The sequence below is a fragment of the Mastomys coucha genome, unplaced genomic scaffold, assembly GCF_008632895.1.
Source record: "Mastomys coucha isolate ucsf_1 unplaced genomic scaffold, UCSF_Mcou_1 pScaffold6, whole genome shotgun sequence".
In the NCBI taxonomy this organism is placed as follows: Eukaryota; Metazoa; Chordata; class Mammalia; order Rodentia; family Muridae; genus Mastomys; species Mastomys coucha.
In genome coordinates, this window is record NW_022196912.1 from 100809124 (window position 1) to 100822611 (window position 13488).

The 13488-nt window shown below is 45.2% G+C and overlaps 1 protein-coding gene and 1 long non-coding RNA gene across 3 annotated transcripts in view; one reads left to right on the top strand and one right to left on the bottom strand.

The window, feature by feature from the left end:
- Flvcr2 (FLVCR heme transporter 2) overlaps positions 1–13488 on the top strand; it is a 66838-nt gene that overhangs the window by 6115 nt on the left and 47235 nt on the right. The window contains exon 1 of one of the 2 annotated variants that reach the window (XM_031356041.1): positions 10564–10780. The exons of the other annotated variant lie outside the window; for it this stretch is intronic. Coding sequence (XP_031211901.1) covers positions 10712–10780 — 69 coding nt within the window. The 5' untranslated portion in view covers positions 10564–10711. Of the gene's footprint in view, positions 1–10563; positions 10781–13488 lie in introns of those variants that run through there. 2 annotated transcript variants of the gene reach the window in all.
- On the bottom strand, positions 5415–6013 carry LOC116079895. Its single transcript, XR_004114192.1, has 2 exons — positions 5803–6013; positions 5415–5552 (listed from the first exon to the last, which is right to left on the bottom strand). It is a non-coding gene; the product is annotated as an uncharacterized LOC116079895 (long non-coding RNA).

Below are 13488 nucleotides of genomic sequence, written 5' to 3' on the forward strand. Positions count from 1 at the left end.
ACTCAAGCAGAACTGGAACCTGGAGACAGGAGCTGAGGCAGAGGCCATGAAGGGAGGCTGCTTACTGGCTTGCTCCCCATGGCTTGCTCAGCCTGCTTTCCTATAGAATCCATGACCACCAGCCCAGGAATGGCACCACCCACCATGGGCTGGGCGCTCTGGTATTAATCACTAATTGAGAAAGTGCCTTACAGCTGGATCTCAAGGTATCATTTCCTCAACTGAGGCTCCTTCCTCTCTGATGACTCTAGCTAGTGTCAGGTTAACACACAAGATCAGCCAGTATGATGGTTGCTTGTTTGTTTAAGGTCTTGCTATAGAGTCTTCCCTTATCTGGAACTCAATAAGTAGACTCAACTGGCCTTGAACTCAACAGAAATCCACCTGGCTCTGTCTCTCAAGTGCTAGGATTAAAGTTACCCCACCTCTTGACCTAGTATAAGAACTAGACATTGCCAGAGAAGTGGGTAAGAGCCTGAAAGAAAGAAGCCAGAAGAGTGAGATTTCCTGGGGCAGGGAGCACTGTCGATTTAAGACTGAAAGTGAAGCTCTTGCCTTTGTGTGGTGGTCTCAGATCTGCAGGAGTCAGGTGATAAAAGCTGGGTTCTTTTTGAGCAAGCATTGTTTCAAGGGAAAGCCGTCTGCAGTGGGGTTTTGAGTGATATAGACACATTGTTTCTATAGAAGACCTAACCTGAATTAGGTCTCAAAGGCTAGGCAAAAGGCTAACTCAAGTGCGTATTTAACATCAAAGCCAACCTGGCTGCCAGGTTCTCCTAGCATCCCCCAGTCCCTACTAATTATAGGGCATAGCTGACATACCCGGCCCCCTACCCTGAACTCTCTAACCCAGGTGCTGGGCCACCCTTGCCCCTGCTGCCCTTCCCTATAAAATCCAGACATGTCGCCTATGCTAGTTCTTTTATTTACTTTGTTTTCTTCCTTCCTTCTTTTCTTCCTTCCTCTCTCCCTCCCTCCCTCTCTCTCCTTCCTTCCTTTCCTTTTCCTTCCTTCTTTCCTTCCCTTCTTCCTTCCTTCCTCTTCCTTTCTTCCTTCCTCTCTTCTCCTTCCCATTACCCCCCTGGCCTCTTGGTCTCCTGGTCTCCCCTCTCCTTTCTCCTCTCATGGCCCGGCCCAAGGTTGCTTGCTCTGGACTCTCCCAGATGTCTCTGCTTCTGGCTATGCTGTTCCTCATATCTACATTAAACCCTCGCCTCCACCATACCTAGAAGCAGTCATGTCTTCCTTTTTTATTTCTGTTTTTTCACTCAAAAGGAATCCATGTAGTAGCATCTGAGAGCTGGGTGACCCAGGATAGGATAGATGATAGGAGTCAGAAGGGAGCTTCCAGGTAACAAGAAAGCAGTTTGCTTTTAGAGGTAGGGAAAACACAACACTTTCAAGGTTCAAATCCAGCAGAAGTCCTGGTTATTTAAAAATAACTCTGGCTCATGGAACTGTAACATTGGAGCATGTGCAAGCCTCACGTGGAACAAGATTTTCTGGTTGCCCTGCTAAAGATGTAAACGGCAAAAGAGAGTATTAGTTTTAGTGCTAGATTTTACTTAGCACACCACATGCCAAATACTATTTAAACATGTTTTTGATCTAACTCGATTACTAGTGTGATGTTTTATGTCTTCCCCACAACCCCCTTGTGGTGCTGGGGATCCAACCCCGGACTTCATTGTTCTAGGTAAGTGCTCTACACTTGAAATTCATGCCTCGCCTTTACACCCTCTTCATTGCCGAGTCTTTGGAAACTTACACACTTCCATATGTGTTTCCCTGTAAGTTCTGAATGGCCTTGCTCCACAGGCAGCTGAACATTCAGGTGAACAATTATGGGAGACATTGTGGCCGATAAAGATGGGCTCTCAGAAGAGCCTCCTCCAGCCCCAAGGAGGCTGTGCTTGCTTAACTGGCTGAGCCTGTGCTGTCACCAGAAAGCTGAGGGAGCCTGAGGATGAATGACTCAGGAACCAGAGTTCTAAGGTGGGGTCAGCGAAGTCTTATTTCAAAATCTTGACTTGCTTAGGTATGGTAAAGCTGTAGGTCAGGAGATGCGGGCTTATCACATAACTCTGAGCTCTTTCCCTATTTGGATCTCCTGAGCTCAGAGACTGGCCAGGGTCTGAGGTGAATGCCCCTGGTTATCTGTTGGTTGTCCTCGCAATGGCTACCATGTGTTCCCACACCTGACTGCCTTCTGATCTCCTGAAGTGCTTTAGAAGACTGGGAGAAGTAGGGATGGGGCAGGGAGAGGTGGGGATGGGGCAGGGAGAGGTGGGGGTGGAGCAGGGAGAGGTTTTCAAACCTGATGGTGACTGCTCTTTCTGATGGGCCGGCCATGTCAGACATGTGAGTGATCTCAAAAAATCTACAATGGTAGTTATTGGAATGGAGTGTGGCCCCAGCTAGCAAAAAGGTCAATTGTTTCTACAAAATGTACAACCTGATGCCGATAAACCTATCTTCCTTCCTTCTTTCTTTTTGTAGTTAAAGAGAAATTGTAAGTATAGCTTTTCACGTGAAAAAATTTGGGGGCAGGGGAGAATGTGGGAATTGAAACAGGATCTTGTCATGTAGCCCAGGCTAGACTTGAACTGCAGTAGTCCTCTGGCCTAACCTTATAAACATATGTTGCCACATCTAGCTTGGCTTTTGTTTTTTGGTTGGTTGGTTGGTTTCAAGTCACACTGAAATAAATGTAACAGGTTTATCCTATGAAGGGCTGATAGGGTCAGTGGACTCAACCTCATTTACTGTTGTCCCCTGTCAGCCCCAACATACGTGATCATTAAACATCATTCTCTTCTTCCCTCCAGCCCCTGGGGACCTCTCTGCTACTTGGTACCTCTTTGTGTTTGAATGTCTGTTCTTAGAAATGGAATCATATTCATGGTTTTCACTGTCTGGCTTATAAAGTTGGTTTTATTTTTATTTTCTTTGAAAATTTCATCTGCATGGGTGTTTTTGACTGCATGTATGCCTGTGCACCACATGCATGCCTGGTGCCTGAGGAGGTTAGAAGGGATCCCCTGGAACTGGAGTTGTAGCCAGTTGTGAACTGCTATGTGGGTGCCAGAATCGAACCCGGGTCCTCCAGAAGAACAGCCAGTACTCTTAACCTTGAGCCACCGTCTCTGAGATTAGTTTTTAAAGGCTAGTCACTAATTCAAAGATTCTATTTTTCGTGAGGTATGTTGGTGTATTTACTTATTTACTTACTTAACTTACTTTTGCTTATTTATTTTGGCTGTTGGGGTTTGGTTTTAAGACTGGGTCCTGATATGGAGTTGGGCTGGTCTTGAACTTCAGATTTCCTCTCCTCAGCCTCCTCTCAACCAGTATAGAAATGTACTACCCCACTGTGTATGTGTGTGTGTGTGTGTGTGTGTGTGTGTGTGTGTGTGAGTGTGTGTGTATACTCATGCACACACGCTAAATTTCTATTTTAAAAACCATGGGTTAGGTGAAATTGCTAGTCTGAGACTTTGGGAAACAGTGGCATAGAATTGAATTCCAGTTCTGCTTTCCTGTGCTCTGAAAGCCAAGTGGCCCAGCCCTCCCCAAACATGGCCATGCGGCTGGGTAGAAAAACAGATGCCTTGTGCGGGCATCCTAGACCAACTCTCCAGAGAGGGCCCTACATGCAGCCACCCTTCTCAGGGCTGGCTTATTATGTTTGCTCTATACTGTCTGGCGTCCAGTTAGGAGTAGCAGCTTGGGTCCCCTCAGGCTGAGGGGTTAGGCTTCTGAGCAGCAATTCTAATTCTAACCTCCTTGAGATTCCTAATTCTAACCTCCTTGAGATTCAGGAGTGAAGGGTCAGGGTCCATTGCAGACTCTGCTGCAATATCTGTTAAATGCATGGAATCAAGTCTATGTCTTCAGGTCTGGAACCCCTGCTCCCTTCCCGTCCTGTCCTGTCCTAGCCTATCCTGGTTACTTCCCAGCATCCACTGCTCTCATTTGGCTCCATAACCATCTCCTTGGAGCCATACTATTTTCAGAATAAGAGAGGCTGTAGAGAATGACGTCCACAAGTGGCTCTAGATCCTTGCTTCCCTGCAGAGACATTATAAAAAACCAGGAACTGGCCAAAGTAAATTCTTTATGGGACCTTTTTCAAATCTGTCAGAGAGCTACAGAAACTAAGAAACAACCAAGAAAAAGCAGTGTTCAAGAGGCGGGAAAGGTCATGGCTTTGTGCTCCTACTCTGGCTCCTTCCCAGACCGTTGCAGCCTCCTGCAGGTTTGCTTGCAGACTGCACACTGAACTCGCTGCATTATAACCTGTTTTTAACACAATAGCATTTGATACATAACAATGAACAACCCAGCTAGAAACTTGGGAAAAGCGGGGCAGTGGTGGCGCATGCCTTTGATCCTAGCACTTGGGAGGCAGAGGCAGGTGGATTTCTGAGTTCGAGGCCAGCCTGGTCTACAGAGTGAGTTTCAGGACAGCCAGGGCTATACTGAGAAACCCTGTCTCGAAAAAAAAGAAAAAGAAACTTGGGAAAACAATTCAGTTAATAATAGTGAACAAGGACAACAACAACCAAACTTAGGAACAAGCCAAGGAAGTGAAAAACGTATACACTGAGAACTATAAACTTTTGCTGAAAGCAATTAAGGAAAATATAAACAGAAAGTGCTTCTGTGTTTGTTCGTTGCCAAATTTCATGATGTTGAAATGGCTGCTGCTCAGTGTGCTTGGAAGGTTCTAGGCAATCTCTCTTCAATCCCAGTGATCTGTTTTGCAAAAATCAGAGAACTCATCCTAAAATTCATAGGGAAGCTCAGAGAGTCCAAAGTAGCTCCGTAATCTCACAGAGAACAGTGACAAAACGCAGCTGTAGCCATGGGGACAGACAGAATGGTTTTGACAGAAAGACATACGTACAGATCAATGAAATTTGGAAGAGAATTCAGAAGCCCTCACATATGATGGAAAAAGTTTTGTTGTTATTTTGGTTTTTAGAGTATATGGGCTACCTATATGCAGGTGCCCACCAAGGCCCGACGAGGACATTGGATTCCCTGGAAGTGCAATTATAGGCAGTTATGAACTGTTATGTGGGTGCTGGGAACCAAATGTGGGTTCTCTGCAAGGGCATCAAGAGCTCTTAACTGCTGAGCCATCTCTCTAGCCCTATTTAAAAAACAAAAAACAAAAACAAAAAAACCCAGTGTGTGTGTGTGTGTGTGTGTGTGTGTGTGTGTGTGTGTGTGTGTGTAAACACACAAAGTATAGCACATACTCACGTGGATATCAGAGGACAATTTTCAGAAGTCAGTTCTCTCCTTCCACCATGGGAGTTCTAGGAATTGAACTCAGGCTTCTCAGGCTCCTTGACAAGCTTCTCCACTGAGCCATCCTATCTGCCCCGGATCAAGAGATTATTGGCCAGGAAATCAAGGTCTTTTAATGAGGAAGGGCAATGTGCTTTGAGGATGGAGTTTAAGTGCTCCAAAGGTCACTCGTGGGTACTTGCACAATCCAAGGGAAGGGTCAATGTTTTCAACTGGCTGGCAGGACCAAGTTCCTGAAAAGCAACGTTAAGAACAAGAAGTGTTAGCTATGGCAAAGTTAACTGGAGTCTGCATGCATCTCAGCTGGGGACTTCTAGCATTTTCAAAACAGGGGAAGCTAGAAATGAAAAGCTGGGTATCAAAGGATTCAAGTCACTAAAAGCAAACTGGATTTCACAGACTCTGCAAGACTTCAGTCACAGGAGGCTGCCCCACCCTACATGATGTAGCGAAGGACTTCCAGGGACTACCCCATACTCTCACCAACCAGGTTAGCAGCTGGAGGTTCGTTCGTTCCCAAAGATTTAAGTTGCCACAACAGCTCACAGACAGATGAGACTCTCTGACTTAAAATTTGCTGGCTTTTAAAAGATGCCTTTTAGGAAATGTTAAGAGAGGTGTAGGGTTTGGTGTGGAAAGAGAGACTGTGTGGAGTTACCCCTAATCCTTGTAGGCCAACTCCCCAGCCTTCCGTGTGTTCCCAGCCTGGAAACTCCCCGTGATTCAACATTCTAGACTTTAGAATTCTGTCTCTAGAATCTAGAGTTTTAGTCACGAGCGTTCTTCCCTGGAGTTAAGAGGAAGGTGAAACAGGTGGTTCAAATTTTCCAGTCATTGCTTTCTAAGTAAAGGTAATTGCATTGTCCAGGGAGTCTTAACCTGTTACCTCATTAGCATAAACTCAGGTCTTTTGGGGAGAGACTCACTCTTTGTAATTCTTTACAAGAAGACATTTTTGTGATTCAGGTCTTTCCAGAGAATGTTGGAACTCTGAGCCAAGAACTGAAACAAAGGTTAAGTAATATAAATATAAGTAAAATTTATATTATGCTACAGGTATATAAACTAGTCACATTAAAAAACCCAGAGAGTGGGGCTGGGGGTTGCTAAGGAGCTGGAAGGAGGGGAAACTAGGGAAGCAATTTTTAATGGCGTTGTTTTCAATGTGAGATGAGTTGGATCACGTGGCTTTTGCACAATAAAAACCAATGCTTAATATAATGGAACTGGTCCCCTATTGATGCTGGAGATGGAATTCAGGGCCTGGGGTCTGCTAGGGAGGTACTCTACTACAGAGCAAGGCCCTCACCTGAAATATATCTTTAAACTGCATGTGTAACTACCATCACCAAGGGAAACATATCCACACCTACTCTCTTCCAGTTGGAACAATTCTGGGGAAGTTAGGGGTCCTTTTTGTGGGTTTTTTTTTTTTTTTTTTTTTTTTTTTTTTTTTTTTTTTTTTTTTTTTTACTTTTCTTGAGACAGAGTCTCTCTGGGTAGCCTGGCTGTCCTGGAAGTCTCTCTAGACTGGGCTGGTCTTGACCTCATAAAGATCCACTCGCCTCTGCCTCTGGAGTGCTGGTGTTAAAGGCATGGACCACTATACTGGTGCTCTTTTTGTAGGCTCTTATTAATAAAAATAATTTAGAAATGGACTCAGAAAGAAGCTTTGGAGCAGTTTTATTAGTTTTGGAGGTTTTGTTTCATTTTAAGCACAAACAAGATGTAACTCTTAGCAACTTCTCGGAATAGGGAGATGGAGAAGAGGAAGAGAAAAGCCATCCTGTCTCTTGCAGTGGTTCTTCTAGAAGCGGCCAAACCTGAGGGCGAAGGGTCAGGGGAGAGGGTCTGAGGAGGCATTAGAAGACCCAGAGCTCCAGACAAAGCACGCTCAGGCCTTGTTTGGTATAGGAAAGAAAAAAGAGACATAAAGGAAGAAAAAGAATTCAGGCTTCTCTGAGTTAGGACTGAAAGTAGGCAAGCTGCATGCGGGCATGGCGCTGCCTGTTGACCAGAGCTGCGGTCCTCAACCTTTCTAAGGCTGCAACTCTAATACAGTTCCTCATGTGTGGTGACCCCCCAACCATAAAATTATTTCATTGCTACTTTTAGTTACAATTTTGCTACTGTTACAAAACAGTTTAAATACCTGATAGATAGGGTAGGTGATATGTGACCCCTGCTAAAGGGTCCTTTGCCCTCCCCCACAAGAGGTCATGACCCACAAGTTGAGAACCCCTGGACTAGCGGCTATAATAAGGGGGTCTGGTTCCAACATTATCTCATTAAGGGGATAACTCATCTCCCTTCACATTAGCATGTTTTCGGATGAGTGGGGGCCCGTGTAATTCCTGGTCACAGGACTGACAAGCCAGCTGACTCACTCCTAAAAGGACACAGTAGTATGTAATTTAGAATATGAGGTCTTTATTCAATAGAGGCTGTGTTCAGATTCCAGGCTTTTGACCCCTTTTTACCCTTGCCTTTATGGGCCTACACGAAGCTCATCTACTTCCAATTTTTTTTTTTCACACTTAAATTGAATTTTGAAAGAGTCTTACCCAGAAAAGTGGAGGTAGGAGCCAAAGCCCCCTGTAGTCCTGGACTACTGGAACGTTCCTGCCCTGGGGGTCACAGTCCCTTTGTTTCCAGGAGCTTTATGAACTACCCTACTGTGCTCTGTCCTTCCTCCCCTCCTTAATGCCAAGTGGACAACTTGCGAAAGGGCCAACCTGACTGGCAGGAGGAGCAGGGCTTTGGGCATAACAGTGCTTTGGGCACATGACTTACTTCCTTGATTTCCTGAAATCAAGAAAAGAAATCGAGATGAGGAATTAGTGTGCCTTGAAGGTTCAAGTCGCTGGAGGTGTCCACGCACACCAAAGGGAGCAAGAAATAGTTTATTCTGACCCAACTAGGAGTGACCATGGCCCGAGGACACAGATCCAGGTTGCCCCGAACAATATGTTCTCCTGTGAAGAGTTTTTATGAGCTTTCAGTCGTAGAACAAGACTGCCATTAATCAATGTAGTTACCAAATTCACTGATGGGGACATCAGAAAGGCTACTTACAGTAAAATCAGGACACTTTAGATGTAATCTGTCCACATTCTTAGTTTTAGGGTTAATAGAAGCTAATGGTGTGCTAAGCCAATGAATTCCAAAGAATTTCCTATTAGTCAAAAGAATGTTTAATACACAGGGTGGTGACAAATGCCCATTAAGAGGACTATCTTAACCAGGATAGTTTTAGCTTTTAAGGGAACTTAGTTTACAAAGGAAAAAAAAATGAACATGCCTGAACTCTTTTCTCTCCTGTTATAGAATTACTATGTCTTCCCAGCGAGAGACCACTCTGCAACTTAGAGGCTGATAAAGGGGAAAAACTCTTCAATAGTAACATGTGGCTCGTTGGCCTAATGTACAAAAGGGGACCAGCTGCAAACAAAATTTTATCAACTTATGTAGACTGCAGGCTTCTGTATTTTATATATGCTTGTCATCCTTAAGCCTCTTTTAGGTCCTGGCCTCAGGTTACAGTTTAAACAATTTTTATTTATTTATTTATTTTGTTTTTCGAGACAGGGTTTCTCTGTATAGCTCTGGCTGTCCTAGAACTCACTCTGTAGACCAGGCTGGCCTTGAACTCAGAAATCCACCTGCCTCTGCCTCCCAAGCGCCGGGATTAAAGGCATGTGCCACCACTGCCTGGCTTGTGCATTTCTTATAAAGAGAACCTGGGGCTTTAATGGCAGACCAAGTCTTAATGATGATGTCACCCATGCTGCCTTCTTGAACTTCCTATGACTCATGCCTTTCCAGCATTTGGGAGGCAGAGGCAGGAGGATCTCTGGGTTCAAGGATAGACATTTAGTGTAGTGTGCACTTACACAAGGTGTAGGGTAAATGACTACACTATTACTAATGGCAGATTGTAGTTCAGGGTTGTCTCTTTTGTTACAGGAATGAAGCCTAATGGCTGGTCAATCCTGTTGAACAAATGTTTAGAGAAGCCTTAGCCTAGCAACCCTAAACTTCACTTATCTCTAAGAGGCCTGGTTAGTATACTACCTATCTTTGAGGCATTTTGGATGGAGAATGCTCTTAGTTAAATTCTATTTTTTGTGACTTAATATCTCCTAAGCAGGTTTCTTAGTAAATTCTATTCTTGTTTCTTATCCATCACCAAGTGACTCAGTCCTCTTTCACTGGAAGAAGTCAATATTGTGTAAGGAGCCATTATTGTGTACATTGGACACTGTCTTTATGTAGCCATCTACCCTACAGCCAGACCCATAACTGATGTGAGTCTCGGATTCTTTTATAAAGTGGAGACAAAACTGGCCAACGCAAAAGAACTGGGAGAGAGTTAAATGAGATACTATGTAAAGAATACATAGCTGGCTAGCATTTCTTAGATAGGCAGTACCAAAGAGAGACTCGGGTGTAGTTCAGCAGTACTTACTTAGCATGCACAGGGTCCTAGGTTCAATCCCCACCACTGAAATGCTAAAGGATGAAGATCTATATTCAACTTATTGCCTTTATTGTCCTGATATAGATGAACCTGGGCGTGGGGAGAACAAGACTCCAGGGGAGGCACCAGAAGAGGCAAGCAAGCAGACAGCTCTTCTGGGAAGCTGAAATTTGAGTTGATTCTTAAGGGAAGATATTTGTTTTAAAAAAGTGTGTGTATGTGTGCTTATGGGGACCAGAAGAGGGATCATTGGGACTTGAGTCAGATGGTTTTGAGCTTCTTAATGTGTGGGTACAGGGAAGCCAACTCAGGTCATCTGCAAGAACAGCAAATGCTCTTAACTCTGATTTCTAGAGTTGATTTTTTTTCCCCAGATAGGATCTCTCTGTGTAGCCCTGGCTGTCCTGGAACTTACTCTGTAGACCAGGCTGGTCTTGAACTTTTATATTTAGAGATCCACCTGCCTCTGCTTCCCAGATCCTGGGATTAAAGGTGTTCACTCCCACCACCTGGCTTAGAGTTGAGTCTTAATGAACAGAGAGGCCAAGAGCTAGATGGGAAGGGGGCGGCAGAGTCACCCTAGAACACTCCTTAGCAGTGTCCCCACGGCCTCCAGAGCTTCAGAAGCTGAGAGCAGAGCGAGGTCCAAGGATGAAGTGCCATTTTCCCTGCCTGTGGTGACAAGAACTCTTTGTGAGGTAACTTGGGAGTCATTGCTGCTATGGCACGTAGGTCACATGACATGACAGCCTGCTGCTTCCCTCACAAAAATTCTTCTGAAGGGGAGGCTTCCTGACTTCTCGGGTGCACACATCCACTTTCTGTCACCTGATTCCTGATCTGTTTCCAGAAGTGCTTCCAGCAGATGGCCTTCCCTAGACTTAACTGCCTGCTCTACCCTCATCAGTCAGCATGGGATGGTATATAGAATGGAATGTAGAACAAAGGACCAAATTCTTCAGGAGGGATAGGAACCAAGAGGTCAAGATGAAAACTGCCAGTTCCTCCTCTTTATCCTGTCTCCCATTTTCTTGCTTAGTACTATTTTTTTGTTTGTTTTGTTTTGTTTTGTTTTGTTTTTGAGACAGGGTTTCTCTGTATAGTCCTGACTGTCCTGGAACTCACTCTGTAGACCAGGCTGGCCTCGAACTCAGAAATCTGCCTGCCTCTGCCTCCCAAGTGCTGGGATTAAAGGCATGCGCCACCACTGCCCAGCTGCTTAGTACCATTTCTAAAACTTAGGTAAGCATCTTTCTTTCCCTGGGCCTGTGGAGCAAGCCTCTCCCCCTGTTTCTTTGGTGCTACAGATCCTGGTAGACCAGCTTTTCTGACCTCAGCTTCTCTCTACACACAGTTCAAGATGCAGCCTGGCCAAACAGGCAGAGATGACAGCAGGCCAACTGTTTGCAGAGGGGGATGGGTAGGGATGGGTTGGATGTTACTTCCTTACCAACTTATGAAGACTACCCAGTAATGTCAGAGCGTTGTGATGGCAGCGGACTGTTTCTGTTGGCTTCCACCAGATTTCATCTCAAGAGGGAAGGCAAATGTCAGTGGAACTGGGAGATACAGCCTAGCACTGCTGTCAGGAGCCCGAGGAGTGCTCTGCTCAGGGACATCTGCTCAACAAAGCCCGATCCCTGACCACCACAGAGAAATTCAGGATGAGTCAGAGGAGAGTAAAGTCAGCAAACTTCATAAGCATTTAGACAGAAGAGCCAGGTGTTGTGGTTCACGTCTGTAATCCTGGCTGCAGGGCCGCTGAGGCAGGAGGATCACTGCATGTTTGAGGTGAGCCTAGACTACATAGTGAGTTTTAGGTCAGTCTGGGCATAGATGAGGCCCTGTCTAAAATAAAAAGGAAATAGAGGCACATAGGAAGGGGGCAGGATGTAGCAAGGTATGGGTGTGGTGGGTATCTTAAGAAAAAGAGGCGTTTGCTGGGCAGTGGTGGCACATGGGAAGCAGAGGCAGGTGGATTTCTGAGTTGGAGGCTAGCCTGGTCTACAGAGTGAGTTCCAGGACAGCCAGGGCTACACAGAGAAACCCTGTCTCAAAAAATTAAAAAAAAAAAAAGCATTAAGTCTTCACACTAGCTCAGATATTCACACATATAAACATATCTATACATATATGTGTGTACTTTTATATGCACCCATACCAGGATGCTAGAGCCTCACAAACTCAAGACTGCTGAAGGGAGGTATCTATGTTTATTGGGCGCAAACAACTGTTTTCCACGGCCTGTTGACTCTTGATCTAGTTCCAAAAGTGCTTTCCTTGATTTAACTGCTTCTATCTATCCGCATGAGTCAGCTGGATAGATGGACTTCCTGAGACCTAACAGAATAGATGTGATAGATGTGTGTGTGTGTTGAGACAGAGTATCTCTGTGTAGCTCTGGCTATCCTTAGAACTCATTCTGTAAACTAGGCTGGCCTCGAACTCACAGATTCACCTGTTTCTGCCTCCCAAGTGCTAGGATTAAAGTCATGTGCCAACACACACACACACACACACACACACACACTCAAAGAACTCCCTTTTGTGGATGAACTAGGTGGTTTATGAAACCCATTGTTGTTTTGAACATCCTTGTTTGAGACGTCTTTATATAACCCAGCACCATGCAATAATAGTCCTGTAGATGAGCCAGTCTGGTTTTATCTATTGTGTTGAAGTTTGGTTTTCAGCCAGCAGGAAATGCAGACTAGATCCTAGAGTGCAGGGATGTGTGTGTTTCTCTTCCTAACTTGCCTTAGTGAGTACAAGCCCCTTTCAGTTTCAGGAGGTGCATTGGATCATCCGTAGCAGGACTGAGGACCCTGGCATAAGGAACAGAGAGATCACAGCAACGCGGCTGTTTTTCTCCCCCATTTTGAGTCCATCCTGGAAATTCCTGCTTTCTGTGCCTAATGTTTGGGCTGGCATGGCTGTGTCTTCAGCTCAATTAGTAGCCAGCTCACTGTACATGAAACTATTTCTGTGCCTGTCTTGTCTGCAGATTGTAGGGAGGGAGGGAGCGAGCAGCTCTGAGACAGCCAAGTTTAGCAGGTCCATCTCTGTGGAGGCATTTGTTTGAGAATGGTGGCTGCCCATTGAGCAATCCATACCGCCTCAGGCCTTTGTCCTGGGCATGTTTACAGAGCCAGATTGAGCACACTGGGAAAAAGTCTGTTCTGAGGAAGAGGTGGGAGGAGCACTGACCTTCTTTTACTGGCCTGGAACAACTAGGGAAAGAGCAGTTGTCTCTAAATAGTAGCCCATGAACCTCTAGGATCGGAACCACCTTAGGGCTTTTTTAAAAATTATTAGATATTTTCTTTATTTACATTTCAAATGATTATCTCCTTTCTTGCTTTCCCCTCCGACAAAAACTCCTGTTCCCTCCCCCCTCCACCTGCTCACCAACCCACCCTCTCTGGCTTCCTGGCCCTGGCATTCCCCTACACTGGGGCATAGAACCTTCACAGGACCAAGGGCCTCTCCTCCCATTGATGACTGACTAGGCCGTCCTCTGCTACATATGCAGCTGGAGCCATTAGTCCCACCATGTGTACTCTTTGGTTGGTGGTTTAGTCCCTAGGAGCTCTTTGGTTGGTGGTTTAGTCCCTAGGAGCTCAGATGTACCTCAACAGAGGAATGGATACAGAAAATGTGGTACATCTACACAATGGAGTACTACTCAG